A 22629-nucleotide genomic window follows, 5' to 3' on the forward strand; every position below is an offset into this window, starting at 1 on the left:
CAACCTCCACCCTATCTCCGTAAAAACATGAGGGGCAATTTATCGTGGGCAATCCACCTAACCTGCACATCTTTGGACTGTGGGAGGAAACTGGAGCACCCGGAGGAAACCTACGCAGACATGGGGAGAACATGCAGACTCCACACGGACAGCGACCTGGGGCCGGAATCGAACATGGGACCCTGAGGCTGTGAGGCCACAGTGCTATCCACTGTGCTACTGTGCATCCAGTTGGATAAGGTATTTGCTTTCAGTCTGTAATGGTTCTCACTGTGGATTTATCAGGATCTCAGGATTTTTTTGCAGTCTAACAAACAGCAGGCAGGAAGCATTTCTGGAAAGAGAGAGAAAATCACAGTGTCCAGGAGCTTTCTCGCCTCTTCCTGGGTCCTCTGAAAACCTCCAGGTGGGTGAACCCAATCGCTGCCTATCGTCAGGCAGAATAGGGTCCTTGGCCAATCCATTGGTCACCAGCCAACCAATCGAACTGAATCCCTCCGAACTCCCGGGTGCCAGAAAGTCTGTTCTGCAGTTCAGCAGCTAAATCTCCAATAGCACGGTGTAATATTCCACAACTTTGGACTTCCAAATTCTGGAATTAAAGGTTTATGTCCATTGAACATTATTGCATCAAAGTTATGTCATAATGAAGTGGGAAATAAGGGAATCCAACAGGAATGGTCCTGACAACTGTGCGGTAGTCAATCCTACCGATACTGCCATGGGCGATGTATCTTCAGCAGGCAGGTTGGTGAGGATGGTGCCAGGTATGTTTATCCCTCTTGTTGGTTCCTTCACCTCCCACTGCAGTCCCAGTCTAGCAGCTATGTCCTTCAGGGCCCGGCCAGCTTGGTCTGTGGTGGTACAATCAAGTCACTCTTGGTTATGGACATTGAAGTCCCCCACCCATTCTGTTCCCGTGCCAACCTCAGTGCTTCCTCCAGGTGGTATTCAACATGGAGCAGCACTGATTCATCAGCTGAGGGGGGGGGGGGGGGGGGGGGCATACGTGGTAATTAGCTGCAGGTTTCTTCGTCCATGAGACTTCATGGTGTCCACAGTCGATGTTGAGGACTCCCAGGGCAGTCCCTTCCGACTGTATACCACTGTCCTGCCCGCCAACCCTGCCGGGGAGACAGGACTACCCAGGAACGGTGTTGGTGATATTTGGGACATTGTCTGTCAGGTATGATTCCTGTGAGTATGACTATGACAGGCTGTTGCTGGACTAGTCTGTGAGACAGCTCTCCCAACTTTGGCACAAGCCCCAGTTGTTAGTAATGATGCACGATCAATTGAACAAAGTCGAGAGTTGGATGCAATCGAGACTTTAATACACTAAGGTGAGTGGCCTCCTACAGCAGCTGGCGAAATGGCTCCTGTCCAGGGAGCACACAGATTTATACTCTGCCTACTGGGCGGAGCCAGCAGACAGGGAACTACCCCTGTACCTGTAGTACAGGGCCTTACCATAATTCACCTAATATATAAATCAGTGGTGACTACCACATTCACCCCCCGTTAAAATTGAGTCCGACAGGGATGGTGGAGAACTGTGGGTGAAATTCTCCGACCCCCCAGGAGGTCGGAGAATTGGCCAGGGCCGGCGTCAATCCCGCCCCCGCCATGGCCCGAATTCTCCGCCACCCGGGAATCGGTGGGGCCGGGTATCACGCTGCGCTGGTCGGTGGGCCTCCCGCGGTGATTCTCTGGCCCGCGATGGGCCGAAGTCCCGCTGCTGACAGGCTGTTCCCGCCGGCGGGAATCAAAGCACGCCTGGTGCCGGCGGGATTGGCGGCGCGGGCGGGCGCTTGGGTCCTGGGGGGGGGGGGCGCAGGGCGATCTGGCCCTAGGGGGTGCCCCCACGGTGGCCTGGCCCGCGATTGGGGCCCAATGATCGGCGGGCGGGCCTGTGTCGTGGGGGCACTCTTTTTCTTCCGCCCCGCCATGGCTTTCACCATGGTGGGGGCGGAAGAGACCCCCTCCCCTGCGCATGCGCCGGTATGACGTCAGCAGCTGCTGACGCACCTGCGCATGCGCAGACTTCCGCCGGCCGGCGAAGGCCTTCCGGCCCTGGCTGGCGGGGCGCCAAAGGCCGTTCGCGCCGGCCGGCGGAGCGGAAACCACTCCGGCGCAGGCCTAGCCCCTAAAGGTGTGGAGAATTCCGCAACTTTGGGGCGGCCCGTGCTGGAGTGGTTCACGCCACTCCGTCCCGCTGGGACCCCCCCCCCCCTCCCCTCGCTGGGTAGGGGAGAATCCCTGCCTATATACAAGTACATGTTTCTAAATACAGAGAGAGAAAAAAATTGTGTCCAGCGGGGTGGTGGAGAATTATACAGAAGGATGATGTTTCAAGAGTCCCGATCAAATTACAGGTTCAGTCGGTCCGGAGCCTTGATCTGCCGCTGGGAGCGCCGCAGCGGTGGCGGTGATTCCGGTGTCGGTCTTCCCGAGGTGACTCCGGGAGTGTGCCGAAATCCTCGTCATCCTTGGGCGTGGGCAGCGGGAGGACGGATTGTCCTAGGGCGGGAGTTGCGGCTGGGTGCGCCGGGGAAGGAAGGGTGGCGCCGGGCCAGAAGGGTGTGTGTGTGTGGAACCTGCTGGTGCCAGGTCCCTGAGGGAGACAGTGGGCGCTATTCTCCGTTCCCCACGCCGGGTGGGAGAATCGCGGGAGGGCCCCCCGACTAATTTCACGACCCCCTGGCGCCCCCCGCGATTCTCCCACTATCCGCTCGTAAGAATCGCCGCTCGCCGTTTTTCACGGCGACCGCCGATTCTCCGACCCGGATGGGCCAAGCGGCCGTTCGCGACCGTTTCACGACGGCAGCAACCACAGCTGGTCGCTGCCTTCGTGAAATCGCCGTGATGCCCGTTTTGGGGCTTGTAGGGGGCCTGGTAGGGAATGAGCACCACGACTGTGCTCGGGAGGGGACAGGCCCGCGATCGGTGCCCACCGATCGTCGGGCCGGCGTCTCAATCGGACACATTATTTCCCCTCCGCCGCCCCGCAAGATCAAGCCACCAAGTCTTGCAGGGTGGCTGAGGGGAAAGACGGCCACCGCGCATGCGCGGGTTCGAGCTGTCAGCAGTCGTGACGTCAGCCACGTATGCGCGGGTCGGAGCCGGTCAACCTGCGCATGTGCGGCTGACGTCACATAGGCGTCGCCGTCACGTCATTCTCGGCGCGCCGCCTTCACACAAGCGTCAAGGCCCGGCGGCCGAGAATAATGGAGCGCCGCTCCTAGCCCCCCGGGTGGGGGTGAATTCGGTGAGAGGAGCGGGCTCTGAGGCCATCGTGAAACTCGGCCGAGTTCACTACGGGCTTCACGATTTTTCCCGGGAGCGGAGAATCGCGCCCAGAATCTTGGTGGCCGTCGGGATATGCTACGTAGGCGTACTGTGGGTTGGTGTGGAGTAGCTGTACCCTTTCAACCAACGGGTCCGCCTTGTGGAGTTGTACGTGCTTACAGAGGAGTACGGATCCTGGAGCTGCAAGCCAAGTCGGGAGCCACACCACGGAGGTGGACTTACTGGGGAAGGCAAAGAGACGTTCATGGGGTGTGTTATCAGTCGCAGTGCATAGGAGCGACCGAATGGAGTGCAGTGCGTCGGGGAGGACCTCCTGCCAGCGGGAGGCTGGAAGGTTCCTGGGCCGTAGGGCCAGCTGGATGGCCCTCCAGACCGTCCCATTCTCCCTCTCCACCTGCCCGTTTCCCCTGGGGTTATAGCTGGTCGTCCTGCTCAAGGCAATACCCTTGTTGAGCGTGAACTGACGCAGCTCATCACTCATGAATGAGGATCCCCTGTCGCTGTGGACGTAGGCGGGGAAGCCGAACAGAGCAAAGATGGTGTTGAGGGCTTTGATGATGGTGGCAGACGTCATGTCGGGGCATGGGACGGCGAAGGGGAATCTGGAGTACTCATTGACCACACTGATGAAGTATGTGTTACGGTCGGTGGAGGGGAGGAGTCCTTTGAAGTCCACGCTGAGGCGTTCAAAGGGCAGGAGGCCTTCACCAGGAATGCACCGTCTGGCTGGTAGAAGTGCGGTTTGCACTCCGCACTCTGGCAGTCTCTGGTGATTGCCCTAACTTCCTCGATGGAGTAGGGCAGATTGCGGGCCTTGATGAAGTGGTACAAACGTGTGACTCCTGGGTGACAAAGATTGTCGTGCAGAGTCCGGAGTTGGTCCACCTGTGCGCTAGCACATGTACCTCGGGATAGGGCATCGGAGGGCTCGTTGAGCTTACCGGGGCGATACAAAATCTTGTTGTTGTAGGTGGAGAGCTCGATCCTCCACCTCAAGATTTTATCGTTTTTGATCTTGCCCTGCTGTGTGTTGTTAAACATGAAAGCTACCGACCGTTGGTCAGTGAGGAGAGTGAATCTCCTGCTGGCCAGGTAATGCCTCCAATGCCGCAGAGCTTCAACGATCGCCTGGGCCTCTTTTTCGACGGAGGAGTGCCGAATTTCGGAGGCATGAAGGGTTCGTGAAAAGAATGCCACGGGCCTGCCTGCATGGTTGAGGGTGGCGGCTAGGGTGACATCTGATGCGTCGCTCTCAACTTGAAATGGTAACATCCCGTCGACTGCATGCATCGCGGCCTTGCCGATGTCGGTGGCCTGGTGAGCCTCAGCCTTAGGGGAAAAAGAGTAGATTAGATGAGTGGGCGGGCCTTGTCCGCATAATTTGGGACCCACTGGGCGTAGTAAGAAAAGAACCCCTGGCAACGTTTGAGGGCCTTGGGGCAGTGGGGGAGGGGGCGTTCCATGAGGGGGCGCATGCGGTCGGGAACGGGGTCCAGAACTCCATTCTGGACCACATAGCCAAGGATGGCTAAGCGGTTCGTGCTGAACAGACACTTCTCCTTGTTGTAAGTTAGGTTGAGGAGAGTGGCGGTGCGGAGAAATTTGGCAAGGTTGGAGTCATAGTCCTGCTGGTCGTGGCCGCAGATTGTGACATTTGTCAAGGTATGGGAAGGTGGCCCGCAGCCCATTCGGTCCATTTTCCGTTGGAAAACCGAGACCCCGTTGGTGACGCCGAAGGGAACCCTGAGAAAGTAGTAAAGGCGGCCATCTGCCTCGAAGGCAGTGTATGGGCGGTGTGCCTTATGGATGGGGAGCTGGTGGTAGGCGGATTTTAGGTCCACAGTTGAGAAGACCCGGTACTGTGCAATCTGATTGACCATATTGGCCAGGGGCAGCACGGTAACATTGTGGATAGCATAATTGCTTCACAGCTCCAGGGTCCCAGGTTCGATTCCGGCTTGGGTCACTGTCTGTGTGGAGTCTGCACATCCTCCCCGTGTGTGCGTGGGTTTCCTCCGGGTGCTCTGGTTTCCTCCCACAGTCCAAAGAGGTGCAGGTTAGGTGGATTGGCCATGCTAAATTGCCCGTAGTGTCCTAATAGTAAGGTTAAGGGGGGGAGTTGTTGGGTTACGGGTATAGGGTGGATACGTGGGTTTGAGTGGGGTGATCATTGCTCGGCACAACATCGAGGGCCGAAGGGCCTGTTCTGTGCTGTACTGTTCTATGTTCTATAGCCTCCTTCTGCACTGTAAATTCTATGATATCAGATATGCGTGGGAGGGGGTACGCGTCGAGCTGCGTGTACCTATTGATGGTCTGGCTGTAGTCCACAACCATTCTGTGTTTCTCCCCAGTTTTCACCACTACCACTTGGCTCTCCAGGGGCTGTTGCTGGCCTCGATGATGCCTTCCCGGAGTAGTCGCTGGACTTCGGTCCTGGGCGCTGTACCGTCTGCTCCTGGTGGCCACGGATTTGCAATCTGGGGTTAAGTTTGCAAATAGGGAAGGTGGGTCGACCTTTAGGATCGCGAGGCCGCACACAGTGACGGTGGTAGGGGCCCACCGAATTTCAATGTTCGGCTCTGGAGGTTGCACTGGAAGTCCAGGTCGAGTAGTAAGGCAGCGCAGAGGTTGGGGAGAACGTAGAGGCGGAAACCAGTAAACTCCACGCCCTGGACAGTGAGAGTGGCGATCGCCGGATCGCCACGGAGTGGGACCCAGAGGCCAGGGAGATTCTCTGATTGGCGGGGTGTACCGCGAGGGAGCACGCCTTACCGTACTGGGATGAATGAAGCTCTCGGTGGTCCCGGAGTCCAGTAGACAGGAGATCTCGTGCCCAACGATTTTCACGTTTGTAGAGGCGGTTGCTAGGTTGTGTGGGCGAGACTGGTCAATCGTGACCGAGGCAAGACGCGGCTGGTCGTCGATGGTGGAAGGCGATGGGGTGCCCGGGGGGCATGGGTCCTGATACGATGGCGGCACCCAAGGACCGCACGTGTCGTGGGGAAGACAAGATGGTGGCGCCCATGGGCCGCATGTGGTGGGGGTTGAACAAGATGGCGGCGCCCACGAGCCGCACGTGGTCCGAGGAGGGGAAGATGGCGGCGCCCACTGGACGTACGATGGGGGGGGGGGGGGGGGTTGGAACAATAGCGGCGACTGAGCGGGCCTGGCACACCGCAGCAAAGTGCCCCTTCTTGCCGGAGGCCTTACAAAGGGTGCTCCAGGCCAGGCAGCGTCGTCGGAGGTGTTCTGGCTGCCCACAGAAGTAATATTTGGGGCCCCCGGGGTTGGTCGGCCGGCGTGCGGCTCAGGCGTTGGGTTGGCCGAGTGGGGTCCCTGCTGGGGAGGCCATCTGCGGAGTCCACGATGCGTAGGAGGGGGCCGCTCGGCCGGGGTTGTCGGTCTGGATGTTGCGCGAGGCGATCGTCAGTGAGAGCGCAAGCTTTTTGGTTGCCGCGAGATTGAGCTTGGCCCCTTCTAAGAGGCATTGGTGGATGTAATCTGACCTTATCCCCGTAACAAAAGTGTCCCTCATAAGCAAGTGTTCCATGGCCGTGACGGCCTGACAGTCACAGTCTCTGACAAGGGGAATTAGAGCACGCCAGAAATCTTCTACTAACTCACCAGGGAGTTGACGACGAGTGGAGAGGATGTGTCTGGCGTAAAGCGTGTTAGTCCGCTGAGCGTAGTTTTCTTTCAGTAGCGCCATGGCGTCGTCGTAGTTCGGCGCGTCCTGGATAAGCGGAAAGACGTTGGAGCTCAGCCGCGTGTAGAGGATCTGAATCTTCTGAGCTTCTGGGATAGGGTCTGGTGCAGACCTGATGTAAGCTTCGAAACAGGCTAGCCAATATTTAAAGTCCTTTTTGGCTTTGCCTGATTGCGGATCCAGCTGCAGGCAATCCGGCTTGATGCAGAGGTCCATCTTCTGAAAACTTTAGTGTATTAAATTGATGCACGATCAATTGCACAAAGACGTGAGTTGGATGCAATCGAGGCTTTATTACACTAAGATGTGTAGCCTCCCACAGCAGCTGGCGAAATGGCTCCTGTACAGAGAGCACACACATTTATACTCTGCTTACTGGGCGGAGCCAGTAGGCAGGGAAATACCCATGTACCTGTAGTACAGGGCCTTACCACAAATCATCTAATATATACATCAGTGGTGAGTACCACAAGTAAGGAGGACTTTTCAGAGTTGATAGGGCTGGGTTTGCTGTTGTCGTTCGCGATGCCTAGGTCGATGCTGGGTGTTCCCTCCGGTTTAATTCCTATCTGTGAAGGTAGAAAGGAGTGATTGAATGGGAAATATGATGGTGCAACTGCAAGTCCATTGATAAATACTAACCAAGGTGTATGGAGCGGGCCGATTGGAGTATTAATGACGGTGCAGGGAGATTGATTTGACTTACAGTGAAGGGCTGGGCTGTTGCCTTGCTGACAGCCCTGGTTAGTGTGCTGGTGATGTCACTCCCTCTCTTGACGTGTGCCCCCACGCCCAGGACATGTTGCAGCACCGTAAACGGCAGTGATTCTGGCGCACTGAGGGCTGCACCCTCGCTGACCACGGCTGCGTGAACCAGCCGCTCGCAGTTCGGATCACGGTGCTCACCTAGAAAGAGAAATGAAAGTGAATACTTGCCGCCATTTCCATTCTGTTCTGAACAGCGTGAATGGGCAATTTTGCTGGTTACATAGAACATAGAACATTACAGCGCAGTACGGGCCCTTCGGCCCTCGATGTTGCGACGACCCGTGAAACCATCTGAAGCCTATCTGACCTACACTATTCCATTTTCATCCATATGTCTATCCAGTGACCACTTAAATGCCCTTAAAGTTGCGGAGTCTACTACTGTTGCAGGCAGGGCGTTCCACACCCCTACTACTCTCTGAGTAAAGAAACTGCCTCTGACATCTGTCCTATATCTATCACCCCTCAATTTAAAGCTATGTCCCCTCGTGTTGGTCACACCATCCGAGGAAAGAGACTCTCATTGTCCACCCTATCTAACCCTCTGCCTATCTTATATGTCTCTATTAAGTCACCTCTCAGCCTTCTCTCTAACAAAAACAACCTCAAGTCCCTGAGCCTTTCCTCGTAAGACCTTCCCTCCATACCAGGCAACATCCTAGTAAATCTCCTCTGAACCCTTTCCAAAGCTTCCACATCCTTCCTATAATGTGGTGACCAGAACTGCACGCAGTACTCCAGGAGCGGCTGCACCAGAGTTATGTACAGCTGCAGCATGACCTTGTGGCTCCGAAACTCAATCCCCCTAATGATAAAGGCTAGCACACTGCCTTCTTAACAGCCCTATTAACCTGGGTGGCAACTTTCAGGGATTTATGTACCTGGATGCCGAGATCTCTCTGTTCATCTACACTACCAAGAATCTTGCCATTAGCCCAGTACTCTGCATTCCTGTTACTCCTTCCAAAGTGAACCACCTCACACTTTTCCGCATTAAACTCCATCTGCCACCTCTCAGCCCAGCTCTGCAGCTTATCTATGTCCCTCTGTATCCTATAACATCCTTCAGCACTATCCACAACTCCACCGACCTTCGTGTCATCTGCAAATTTACTAACCCATCCTTCTACACACTCTTCCAGGTCATTTATAAAAATGACAAACAGCAGTAGCCCCAAAACAGATCCTTGCGGTACACCACTAGTAACTGAACTCCAGGATGAACATTTGCCATCAACCACCACCCTCTGTCTTCTTTCAGCTAGCCAATTACTGATCCAAACCGCTAAATCACCTTCAATCCCATACTTCCTTATTTTCTGCATCCTTATCAAATGCCTTACTGAAATCCATATACACCACATCAACCCCTTTACCCTCATCCACCTGTTTGGTCACCTTCTCAAAAAACTCAATAAGGTTTGTGAGGCATGACCTACCCTTCACAAAACCGTATTGACTATCGCTAATCAACTTGTTCTTTTCAAGATGATTATAAACCCTATCTCTTATAACCTTTTCCAACATTTTACCCACAACCGAAGTAAGGCTCACAGGTCTATAATTACCAGGGTTGTCTCTACTCCCCTTCTTGAGCAAGGGGACAACATTTGCTATCCTCCAGTCTTCCGGCACTATTCCTGTCGACAAAGACGACATAAAGATCAAGGACAAAGGCTCTGCAATCTCCTCCCTGGCTTCCCAGAGAATCCTAGGATAAATCCCATCTGTCCCAGGGGACATCTATTTTTACATTTTCCAAAATTGCTAACACCTCCTCCTTGTGAACCTCAATTCCATCTAGCCTGGTCGACTGAACCCGAGTATTCTCCTCGACAACATTGTCTTTCTCCAGTGTGAACACTGGCGAAAAATATCCATTTAACGCTTCCCCTATCTCCTCTGATTCCACACACAACTTTCCACTACTATCCTTGATTGGCCCTAATCTTACTCTAGTCATTCTTTTGTTCCTGATATACCTATAGAAAGCCTTAGGGTTTTCCTTGATCCTATCTGCCAACAACTTTTCGTGTCCTCTCCTCGCTCTTCTTAACTCTCCCTTTAGGTCCTTCCTGGCTAACCTGTAACTCTCAAGTGCCCTAACTGAGCCTTCATGTCTCATCCTAACATAAGCCTTCTTCTTCCTCTTGACAAGTGCTTCAACTTCCTTAGTAAACCACGGTTCCCTTGCTCGACAACTTCCTCCCTGCCTGACAGGTTCATACTTATCAAGGACACGCAGTAGCTGTTCCTTGAAAAAGCTCCACATTTCGATTGTACCCATCCCCTGCAGTTTCCTTCCCCATCCTATACATCCTAAATCTTGCCGAATAGCATCATAATTGCCTTTCCCCCAGCTATAATTCTTGCCTTGCGGTATATACCTATCCCTGCCCATTGCTAAAGTAAACATAACCGAATTGTGATCACTATCACCAAAGTGCTCACCTACATCTAAATGTAACACCTGGCCGGGTTCATTACCCAGTACCAAATCCAATGTGGCCTCGCCCCTTGTTGGCCTGTCTACATACTGTGTCAGGAAACCCTCCTGCACGCACTGCACAAAAACTGACCCTATCTATAGTACTCGAACTATAGTATTTCCAGTCAATATTTGGAAAGTTAAAGTCCCCCATAACAACTACCCTGCTACTCTCGCTCCTGGTTGGTGGGGACGAGCGAGGGGCACAGTGAGTTGTGCAGGGGATGGGTTCCAGCACCTCTTTGGAGGGACCATTCTTCATGTGTGAGTTTCAACAGTCAACATTGGCCAGCTATTCAACTGCAGGAGCATCACGGTTGAGTCAGATCACGACTTGGCCCAGCAGCCACCCAGAGACACAGCACTGTCAATGAGTGGTGTAACTGGATTGGGGACCATGGGTGACTGTCTCTAGCACCGGGGCCCAGGGGTTCTGAGGTTGATTGAAGAACACCTATCCTCCCCCTGGCTGAGACCGGCAGAGATTGGTGAATGAATGCCCCTTATGGCTCAACTCCACCCTTGTGGATGCCAAAAGTAGCAGGGATCCGGACAAAGCCCTACTGCCGGAACAGCAGGGAGCGCTGACAAATCCCTCCCTCAATCACAACACTGTGGTTAACTCCACCCACAGCTGCCTGTCAGCAGGGGAAATACTGGTTTCACTGCCCAGTGACACAAAGGCAGAGGGATATTGTGTGGAATGGAAAACTGATCTCTCAGCCAGTCCCACCCCTCCAGTTAAATCCCATCCTGATTTCAAGCACCTTTCTTTGCAATTTCTCCTAATTTTAATGCCACGGATCGAGGTCCAAATGGAGGGAGGGACAGGGACAATGAAAACCAGTCTTTTGTTGAGCTTATACTAGCTTTCATTGCTCCGCTTCCCGATGGTTCAATCCTGGGCAGCCACCCAATTTGTAAACTTTCACCAACCACACAATGAAGCCAGCTTTTTACATGATATGGACGTCGCTGGCTAGGCCAGCATTTATTGCCCATCCCTCATTTCCCTTCAGAAGGTGGGGGTGAGCTGCCTTCTTGAACCGCTGCAGTCCCTGAGGTGTAGGTACACCCACTGTGCTGTTAGGGAGGGAGCTCCAGTATTTTGACCCAACGACAGTGAAGGAACGGCCGATATATTTTCAAGTCAGGATGGTGAGTTACTTGGAGGGGAACCTTAAGGTGGTGGGGTTCCCAGGTATCTGCTGCTCGTCCTTCCAGATGGCAGTGGTCGTGGGTTGGGAAGGTGCTGCCGAAGGAACCTTGGTGAGTTCCTGCAGTGCATCTTGGGAGATGGTACACACGGCTGCCGCTGTGTGTCAGTGGTGGAGGGAGTGAATGTTGAAGGTGGGGGAAAGGGTGTCGATCGCGTGGGCTGTTTTGCCGCTTTCGGAGGCCGCCTGCTGTGATCAGAATGGGTCTTGCACAGACCGTGCCCCCTCCCCCCCCCCCCACCATGGCAAGTCTCCCCCTCCCTCTCCAGTGGCTCAGGTAGGAGAGTGTGGAGGATGAAGGGGGACCATCTCCATTACACCACTACACGGCCTAGCTCCAACACCACACTGCATCTGCGTGTGGCCAGCAGGAAGGACGGCCTTTCAACCTGAAACCCAGTCTCGATGAAAGAGCCAGCATGAAGGCACAATGGGCCAAATGGCCTCCTTCGGAGGTGGAGAGGTTCAGGGAGAGACTGAGAGAGTTTAGGGTCAAGGCACCTGCAAGGAAGGCCACCAATGGTGGGACGTGAAAATCAGGAATAAAGTCGGCAAGATGCCTGATTGAAGAAGTGAAAGGTTCCCGAAACAGGAGAGCTGCACGAGCTTCCAGACATCGAGAGTCAAGGCCATGGAGGGATAGGACAACAACAATGAGAATGTCTAATTATTAATCAAATCACAGTCCCCCATGAGGAATGGGGATTTTAAAAGCAAGAGGGGCTGGATTCCCAAATGTTGCCACATGTCCTCCCTACACTGGGAAGATGCATCAGCTGTTGACACCAGGATTCATGGGAAGTGGATTATTCCCAATCACCTCACTCAGTGACCAATAGACCCACCAGTTGCAACCTGCTCCTTACCTCCAGCATACAGGGCCTTGGCCGCAGATTGTCCGTATCCAGTCCTCTTACCAAATAGTTCCTGGGCTGCCTTGGTCAGCTGGCTGGGAGCCACACCTGAACAAAAACAGAACTGCAGCAAACAGGAATTGACAGAGAAACCCTCAAAGGAAGCAGATAATCAATGGGACAAATGGGGTGGGATGCAAGGTGAGGCATCAGCGGCTGGGCAGGGTGAGCTTTTACACCTCAGACTCGCCAAACGCCCAGCCCATTCAGCCAAGACTCACTGTTTCCGATTTAAAACTGATACTATCAGCAGGCAGTTCTGTCAATGATCTCCAACCCAGCCAGTGTGGCTGCCACTGTCCATTCCACAGAACACACAACATTCCGCAGCCCTGGCTGGATTGAGAGTGCAGAGACAGCAGAACCGATTCAGGTACATAGAACATAGAACAGTACAGCACAGAACAGGCCCTTCGGCCCTCGATGTTGTGCCGTGCAATGATCACCCTACTCAAACCCACGTATCCACCCTATACCCGTAACCCAACAATCCCCCCATTAACCTTTGTTGCACGTTTTACTTGAGTGTATTACGCGTTTTATTGGAGTGTATTAACACGCCTCCGTTTAAAGGCCGTGTGCTTAACACTACTACAGCTCTGTGTATGTAATTATGGTCGGAGTCGCCAGGTGCCGTATTTAGACACCTCACAAGTATATCAAGGTCAGGTTCAAAGTAATAAATCTGTACACCGATTAGTAAGTTCAAACGATTGATATTTATTATAACAAATATAATAAATACACATGCATACGCTAAAGAGACTAAGTTACTTCTAAACTAAACGACTAAAATACTTATCTAAACAGGAACAGGCAAGGTCAGGGAGCGAGGCCTTCGTCCCGTTCTTGGTCTGCAACTCTCAGAGTGTTAAAGGTCGTCAGGGTCTAGCGAGTCTGGCTCACGTAGCGATCGTTGTGGTGAAACTTACAGTTCGATGGCTGGTGGCTCAACGGCTGGTGATGGAACTGGAGTCAGGATGCGATGTATCAGCAAAGCGATGAAGACAGCAGAGAGCCGGAGCCAACACAACAGACCGGACCATGTGCGGGGTCTACTTTTATAGGTCCCCCCAAAGTCCGTGCCTCTTTGGGGCGGTCTCTACCTGCTGTATATCGATTGGGTCTTCTCCCAATCGATATTTTCCAAACCCCCCAATCTGAGGGTCGCTTCTCGATGGGTGGGGCGGTCTCTATGGTGCTTTGTGATGGATACTTATGGTGCCGTTTCGTCTGGGCGTCTACTCAAAGTATCCATTCAAACCTAAATGTTTCTATTGTGTGGGCCTGGATCTAGATCACCTCATTACTGGGGCTGTTTAGCACAATGCTAAATCGCTGGCTTTGAAAGCAGACCAAGCAGGCCAGCAGCACGGTTCGATTCCCGTAACAGCCTCCCCGGACAGGCGCCGGAATGTGGCGACTAGGGGCTTTTCACAGTAACTTCATTTGAAGCCTACTCGTGACAATAAGCGATTTTCATTTTCATTTCATTTCATACTATGTAAATCGTTGTTGCCATTTACACCTTTAGCTGAGATTCTGCACCTGGCCATAAACTGGTTTCTGTACGTGCAGAATGCTAATTAGCCTTCTGCAAACTGCTTGTCCTTGCTAAGACTGTTTTCTCCCTGCAGCCTTAGCAGTTCTCCATTTTGTAGCCCAGTGTCCATCTTAGGTGGCTACATTCCCTCCTTGTGATCCTCACAATAAAATTGTGAAGGATCACCTATGCACGTTGCTTCGAGTGCTTCTGGATGCCCTCTTTGGGTTCCCTGACCTCAGCAAATTCCTGGGCGTCTACTCTGTTTTTAACTATGGGAAGAAAAAATTTTTATCTGACATTTCTACTTGGCGCTATGTCAAAGGGGACATGCATTACCAAAACCGGGAACCTCTACCTATCACAACTATTATCCTTATCCTTAAACATTTTATTACAGTCTAAAAACCTTATCCATTCACACCACATTACATATCACTTCCTGACTCGGCAGTTGAGTTCAGAACAATATAATACATGGGTATCCTTTATTAACATAGTGCTTTATTCATTGAGGGGCTGGGGGGATTGGTGGAAACCGAAAATAGGGGACTGAACTCCGTAGATGGTTGAGGGGCAGGAACGGGAGGCTCTCCTTTTCCACTTCCTCAACCTGAGGGTCTGTACAATTATGCAGAGGATTGCAATCACTAGCAGTGATTCAATCACGTATGACATGGAGTACCATGTCATAAATTTTGTGCACCAGGTCTGAACTTCGCTGATCAGAGCTGAGCACGGGGGAGTTGGTGTGAGGGAAACATTGATGGCGGGGGTTGTGGGGGAAACGTGCCTTGCTTCCACACATACAAATACAACATTTAACAGTAATAGGTAGGCTTCCATCATGGTCTTCTCTTCGTTCTCTTTCTCTTCCTCCTGTATGGCCGATCCTTGCTGTGAACCCTCTTTCGTCCTTTGAAAGCTATGGGATCAAGCACAGTATCTGTCAATACACAGTTTAATATCCGTACTTGTTAGGGTATCTGTCCTCTAATTCCAATTGACCCATTAAAATGACTGGCCAAGTCACACCCTGTGACTCCCCTCATTTTTTTTTTTCAAAAGCGAATTTTAGGAACAGAATACACCTAACAACTTTCCTCCTGCGAGCCGTCTCGCAGGCTTTGCTAATTTACCATCCGAATGTTCCTGGATGTAAATAGCATGTGGGATGGCGGCCTAAGGGCTACCTAACGAAAAATGAAAACAAATTTGAAACAAAAGGTCGAATGGGTTGCGTATGGGCCGCTACGGGTAAGATTTGAATGGGATCCCCGGGTAAGGCGTGCTGTGCCGTACCCGAGCTTGGCTGACCAAAGTGGGTTCTCAGACAGGGCGGGTCCTCAGTGCCGTTTGTCCACTGCCTGAGTAACCTGGAATAAACGGGCAAGAATGTGTTTACCGTGGGTTTGCAGCCTCTATTCACCGAATAGAGGGGCACCTAAAAACAAGGGAGGAGCCAAGATGCTCCAACATCTGAAAACAGTGAACTGAAGTTCTCAGAGATATCTGCAGATAAACTTAGTGTGCGTGTAAGGCGGTCACAAGCCTTACAGCTGAAAAAATCTCCAATCAAACCATTGGGTTGGGAACCGAAGTTCTCAAAGGTTTCGGCGGACAAGCTAAAGTGCGTGCGAGGTGGTCACAAGCTTTTCGGCTGAAAAGGTGTCCAACCTCCAACTGAACTAATAACATTAAAACAAACAAACATAAACTCACAAACAAAACATACATGCAGGTTCCATCAGAAAGGATATCGCTTCCCTCAAGCGGTTCCTATTTTACATCATCTGGACCCCTCACTTTTTCTCTGCCTCTGTGAACAGGGTCACAAAGGGGTTGCCGTATCGGGATTCAGACACCGTGTCGTCCTGCTCTCCCGGATCCCACACCCTTGTGTGGATCAGGCATGCAATTTTGTAATTATGTGACCGGGGGTCACTTTCGTCATTATGGACAAGTCTGTACGAATTGTCCCTGTGCCAAAGTGTTGGGTCTAAACTTGAATGGGCATTGTCGGGGTAGTCGGGGTCGGGTGGTGGGTCTGGATATTTGATATAGGTGACTTCCATGGGGTCACTGGAGTCGGGGTCATAGTCGCTGCAGTGTGGGCTGTAGGGTTGTGTGCTGTGGCTGTCCTCAAAGTCAGTGTCAGTATCGCTGTCTCTGCTGCGGCAGCTTGTGGGCGTTTCGGGGCGTGGTCTGTCATGGTCAGTGGGCGAGTTTGATGATGAACTGATCTGTGAGGGGGATGGTGGAAACGTGTCTCTAGTGGGCGGGGCGAGGTGTTCTGCTGCGTCTAGCAGGACATGGTGTGCATGGTTAGACTGTGTTCCATATGCCTTTAGCTGGTTAATATGGAACCACGTAGTCTTTCCGTTGGGGTATTTTATCCTGTAAACTGAGGGGCTAATTTTGTCCGAAATTGAATACGGGCCGGAATATTTTGGTGCCAAAAAACTGCTGGGGTTATATACAGATAGCATTACCTGTTGCCCAACCTGGAATTCTGTGGGGTGTACGTTCTTATTAAAGCAGGCTGTGCTTTGTCTGCGCCGTTTCCCTAGTTGAACTGCGGCTGCAATCTGTGCAGACCTCACAGTCTCAACTAGGTCTTTAACAGCTTTCTCATGGGTGAGGGCCGTCACTTCGGGGCTAGTCATGTCCAGTCCTAAAAGGAATTCTGTACCTTTCATAGGACGTCCGGTCATGAGTGTGTGTGGGGTGAAACCTGTAGATGTGGAAACCGTATTTCGGATAAACATTAGTGCAAATGGGAGTACTGAATCCCATGTAGAATTGTTCTCTTGAACCATTTTCCTAAGGGTCGATTTTAGTGTCCGATTCATGCGCTCTACAATCCCGCTGGACTGTGGGTGATACGCAATATGAAAATTTTGTTTGATGCCGAATATGGTCAGGACGTTCTTCATGACACGTCCTGTGAAGTGAGAACCCTGGTCCGAATCTATACTTCTAGGTAAACCCCATCTCGTGAAGATGTGGTGGGTCAGGATCTTTGCAGCTGTCTTAACTGTATGTTCTTGAGGGGAATGCCTCTACCCATTTGGTAAAGGTATCAATTACCACCAGCACGTATTTATAGCCATTCCTACAAGGGGGCAATGGTCCTATAAAGTCGATCTGGAGGTTTGTCCAGGGGCCATTAACTGGTCGAGTATGCCGAAGCTGTGCCTTTTTGGAATACCTCTCCGGGTTATTCTGGGCGCAAATAAGGCAATTCTCAATGTAATGGGTTACATCGGTCCTGAGGTTTGGCCACCAACAGAGCTGCCTGAGGTGCCTCGTGGTCGTGTCGATTCCTTGATGTCCGTGTCCGTCATGGAACAAGGCAATCATTTGGTTTCTGTCCTGCTGCGGGACCACATAAAGCTGGTCCTTGATGATCACACCCTCATGTGTGGTCAGAGCGTGTCTAAACTTATCATACTGAGGCACAAAGTTGCCTTTAAAAATCTCCCTGAGATCCTCATCCTGTTTCTGTGCTTCTGCTAAATCCTTAATGTCAGTCTGTGAGACTTGAACTGCACTCACAGGGGCGCTAGCTGGTGCGCTAGCTGGGGGTGTCCAAAAGTGTCCTCGCCTGGAACCTGCTTTAGCCAGTGCGTCGGCTTTTACATTCCCAGGGGGGGATGACCTATGGTGGCTTCTAACTTTTATAATGCCGAAGGTTCTATCCTTTGCTTTGTCTAGGATGTGGCGGAGTAAAGGGGCTGATGGAAGGGGTTTCCCGTCTGCGGAGACAAAACCTCGTGTCCTCCGCAGGGGTAGAAAATCTGTTAGACTGTTGCAGACATATAGACTGTCCGAATATATGTCCGCCGGGCTGGGGAAAGAATCGGGGTGGTCCACTATATAAGCTATGGCCGCGAGCTCTGCTGCCTGCGCGCCTAAGTGACCTGGCAATTTTAAAGCTATTTCTTCGAGTGCGCGACCCTGCGTGTCCTCGACATAGATGCCGCATCCAGTGATACGCTCACCATCTAAAACCGTGGATGAACCGTCCACGTATATCCTTAGTGGGCCACACGTGTCTGTGTGTTGGGGGCTTTGTCTTGGGTTCCCTATCTTCCTGGGGGGTGTCTTCGCTATGAAGGGTCCTGTGTTGTGTAGGGGTGCTACAATTTCACATTCATGGGGCTGTCCTGGATATTGGAGGTTGCCGGCTAAAAATGTGTGTGTCCGGGTCCGTTTTACCGTAATGTCGCGTCCTTGTAAAAGTTGTGTCCACCTAGCTGCCCTAATCTGGCTAACTGAACCGTCTTTCAGTCGACCGTCTAGGAGTAACTGTGTGGGGGTGTGCTCGGTCAAAATGGTGATGGGGTTGAGTCCGGTGATGTAGGAGAAGTATTGCACTGCCCAGAAAACTGCAAGGAGGTGCCTCTCGCAGGCTGAAAATCCCTGTTCTACTGGGTCTAAAAGTCGGAAGGCATAAGCCACTGGTCTTAGCTGCTCGTGCCGTTCCTGAAGTAACACGGCCGAGAGGGTCAGATCTGTGCTCGCTACCTCTATTGCATAGGGGGAAAGTTGGTCTGGGACTTGTAGCGCGGGTGCTGCGCTAAGGGCTTTCTTTAACTCCTCCACAGCCTCTGTATGCTGCGGAAGCCATTCCCAGGGGGCTCCTTTCTTAAGGAGGTCTGAGAGTGGGGCTGCCTTTGTCGCGAATCCGTCGATGTGGTTCCGACAATAACCAACCAGTCCTAAGAACGACCGGAGGGCTGAAACATTCTGGGGAAGGGGCAATTTGACAATCGAATCAATTCTTTTGAATTCGATCTCGCGTTTGCCGTGTGTGATGACTGTACCCAAATACATCACTTTATTTTCCAAAATCTGGGCCTTTCTTGGGTTAACTTTACATCCAATCTCGGTTAAAAGTTCCAGGAGCTCGGCCAGAAGCGTAATGTGCTCTGCCTTTGTGTCTGTCTGCAGTAGTAGGTCGTCCACATACTGTACCAGACATTCGGGGCGGGAAAATTTTTCTAAACCATTCGCCAGCTGTCGGTGGAAAATGGAGGGGGAATTGTGGAATCCTTGTGGGAGGCATGTCCACGTATACTGTTGTGCTTTGAAAGTGAAGGCAAATTTGTACTGGCACGCCTTTGCCAATGGGATTGACCAGAAGCCATTGCTAATGTCCAATACCGTGAAGAATTTGGAGTTGAGTCCCTGTTTGAGCATGGTCTCGGGACTTGTTGCTACCGTGGGGGCTACTGCTGGGGTTACTTTATTGAGCTCCCGATAATCAATGGTCAGACGCCATGATCCGTCGGGCTTTCTCACTGGCCAAATAGGGGCATTATTGGTGGAGGCTACTGTTCTAAGCACCCCTTGCTACCTATTACCTTCTCTATTTCTCCCTCTGCTTCTAGGGGAAATCTGTATTGTTTCTGTGGTCGGGGGTCAGGTCCGGTGACGTGAATTTGTCCAGTCATTCTGCCGCAGTCGTGCCGGTGACTGGCAAATGCTGTCCTGTGTTTATGTAATACTGCCTTTACTTGTCTGTCCGTGTTTAGTGTAGTCGGGTCAAATGAATAGTCGCCTACTGCGCTAATCCGATTAGCGTACTCTCCTACTGTGAGAGTAGCGGGTGCTCTGTCTGATCTTGCCATTCGCCAGACACACTGGTTAACTGGGTCGAACGACAGGCTATGGGCATTCATAAAATCTATCCCCAGTATGTGTTCTGCTGAACGGGGAAGATTTACTAAAACAACTGGGTGTTTGGTGGAGATGTTCCCTAGCTGGATTGCTACGGGTGCTGTAATGTGTCCCTGCTGCGAGTGTCCTGTGAAACCGCTAAGTGTGATGGTGGAGGTGGTCGGCCACGTGTCTGCCTGTGCCGTGGTGGTGGAATTAATCGTGGTGCGGGACCCTCCTGTGTCCCAAAGTAACTCTATGGGCTTCCCTCTAACCTTAGCTGTGACTACCGGTCTTCCGGATTGATCCCAAAGAGTGTCACAGACCCAAGTGGGGGAGCCCGAACACCGTCAGTCCGTTCCGTCCACATTGGTCTGTTCTGACTGTATCCCGATACTATGAATCGGTTTTGCTTTGTGTCTATTCAGAGTGCCTGTCTGCTGGCCTCTCTGCGATCTTTGGGGTGCATTCCTTAGCCCACTGGCCACAGTTGTAGCATTCCTGTGACTTCTGTGGAGGGCTGCTCTTTCCTTCATTTACCCATGCAGGGTTTTGGTGCGCTCTCACTGCCTGAATGTCCGCTGCAGCCTGAGCTTCCTCTGGGGACTTTACTTTGCCTCTGCCCTGAACTGATTGCTCCCAAGCGCGGGACAATCTTTTCAGGACCCATTTCTCATTATGGGCCTCTTCTGAGGGGTCATAACTGTTGCAAGCACTCTGTCCTGCATCTGTTGCATGGGAAATTATGGTGCGCGTCCATTTAACCATGTTTTCACGGTTCAAATGGGCTCTATTTAAATCGCCGAAAACTGCGTTAAAATGGATCCACAGCCTTCCTGCAAATGCTGTGGGGTGCTCGGTTTTCTTTTGTCGGCACTTGTTAAGTCCTTCGACTGGGTCACCTCGGTTATACCCTATGGCATCTAAAATGGAGGTGTGCATTTCCTCTAGTGTGCCTCCTCCAACGTTCTGTGGGTCGGGGAGGGCTGCTACAACAGACTGGTCTAAGCTCAGAACCGTGAGCTTAACCTGCTCTCTCTCGTCCAGGCCGTACATGGTTGCCTGCTGTTCCACTTTCGCGAAAAATTGGTGGGGGTCTGCGGTGGGGAGAAACGGAGTGATCTTCTCACACGCGTCCCTGAGTTGGGTTACAGTTAAGGGGGTGGTGTAGGTGATATCGGGTGCGCCTTCTGTGGTCGCTTTCCTTTGAGTGGTGACTGGATTCATTGGTGCGGTAACTATCTGATCTGTGGGGGGTTGGGGTGCTTGTCTTTTCTGCTGCGCTGCTGGCGCACATGTTCCTTGAACATAACGCTGCGCTGTCTCACTTAATTCCTGCCAGTCTGGGGCATTCTCCTCATCTAGCTTTGTTCCAAAGGTACTTTGAAACCCATTCTGCACTGAAAGCAGAGATTGCAGTTCCGCAATCTGCTTTCTACACTTCGCATGATCCACTGTACTCTGTCTTTGTTCTGTGGTGGCAGCATGGAGTGCTCTTAAAGCTGCCTTTAGGTCAGAGCATTGCCTCTGCAAAGCCTCTACCTGCTTCTCTGATTCTTCTCTTATCAGGACGGCACGTTGCACGTCCTGATAGGCTTTTTCGTACTGGGTCTGGGAACTGCTGAGATGGGCTAGACAAGACTGATGTGCCCTCTTGGCATCATCCACCTCTCTACCTTTCTCTGCCAACTTCCCTCTAAGTTCCATATTCTCTTTCTCGATGTCCCTGACATCCACTTTGCTCATCCGATTTCTCTCTTCTAATTCTGCCCAGAGCGTCTGAACGACCTCCTCTGTGCCTCGCAATTGTGCCAAACAGGACACGATTGCCATCGGCTTGCGTGCTTTACTAAGGTTTTTCTTATAAATTTGAGAGAGGTTCTCCCACCAAGTATGTCCTATACTTCCGGGACCTGTCTCATTCATACAGAACTCTTTCCAAAGGGGCCATCCCTTTCCTTGCAGATACTTGCGGAGTTCCAGCTCCCATACGGGACACTGACCTACTCGGCTCCTGCTGGTCGCTGCGACCACAAACCGTTCTGGATTCATGAGGCGTTCCATTGCCTGCATGGCCATTTTCTCTGACTCACTTTAATTTGGAACGGGGGTGTTGAGGTTATGTTTCACGAAACGGGTAAGGCTTACGCTATGTTCCGTACACAAAACTCCCGAAAGTTTGTCGCAACAAAAATGCTCTCAGGTTTTCCTTACAACCCTGTTAGTACGCATGCACAAAACACACTTCCGAATTACGTTTATTCGTTTGAACACCTTGATTACTTGTGATTTCTTTTCTTTTTCTTTACTCAGATTTCTAATTCAAATTTCAGGGTCCTCGACGGAGTGGGGGTGCCACTTGTAACCGCGTCCCGTCAGGATGTCGCCACTAAATGTTGCACGTTTTACTTGAGTGTATTACGCGTTTTATTGGAGTGTATTAACACGCCTCCGTTTAAAGGCCGTGTGCTTAACACTACTACAGCTCTGTGTATGTAATTATGCTCGGAGTCGCCAGGTGCCGTATTTAGACACCTCACAAGTATATCAAGGTCAGGTTCAAAGTAATAAATCTGTACACCGATTAGTAAGTTCAAACGATTGATATTTATTATAACAAATATAATAAATACACATGCATACGCTAAAGAGACTAAGTTACTTCTAAACTAAACGACTAAAATACTTATCTAAACAGGAACAGGCAAGGTCAGGGAGCGAGGTCTTCGTCCCGTTCTTGGTCTGCAACTCTCAGAGTGTTAAAGGTCGTCAGGGTCTAGCAAGTCTGGCTCACGTAGCGATCGTTGTGGTGAAACTTACAGTTCGATGGCTGGTGGCTCAACGGCTGGTGATGGAACTGGAGTCAGGATGCGATGTATCAGCAAAGCGATGAAGACAGCAAAGCGCCGGAGCCGAGACAACAGAACGGACCATGTGCGGGGTCTACTTTTATAGGTCCCCCCAAAGTCCGTGCCTCTTCGAGGCGGTCTCTACCTGCTGTATATCGATTGGGTCTT

General features: G+C 51.7%; 1 protein-coding gene across 1 annotated transcript in view; it reads right to left on the reverse strand.

Moving 5' to 3' along the window:
• The window catches only part of LOC119956635 (cytochrome b-c1 complex subunit 2, mitochondrial-like), a 185365-nt gene that overhangs the window by 37007 nt on the left and 125729 nt on the right, over positions 1–22629 (reverse strand). The window contains exons 8-9 of the mRNA XM_038783975.1: positions 12358–12453; positions 7725–7924 (exon numbers count right to left, since the gene is read on the reverse strand). Of these exons, the coding sequence (XP_038639903.1) occupies positions 7725–7924; positions 12358–12453 (296 nt within the window). The remainder of the gene's footprint in view (positions 1–7724; positions 7925–12357; positions 12454–22629) is intronic.

This window comes from Scyliorhinus canicula, chromosome 23 (assembly GCF_902713615.1).
Source record: "Scyliorhinus canicula chromosome 23, sScyCan1.1, whole genome shotgun sequence".
Taxonomy (NCBI): domain Eukaryota; kingdom Metazoa; phylum Chordata; class Chondrichthyes; order Carcharhiniformes; family Scyliorhinidae; genus Scyliorhinus; species Scyliorhinus canicula.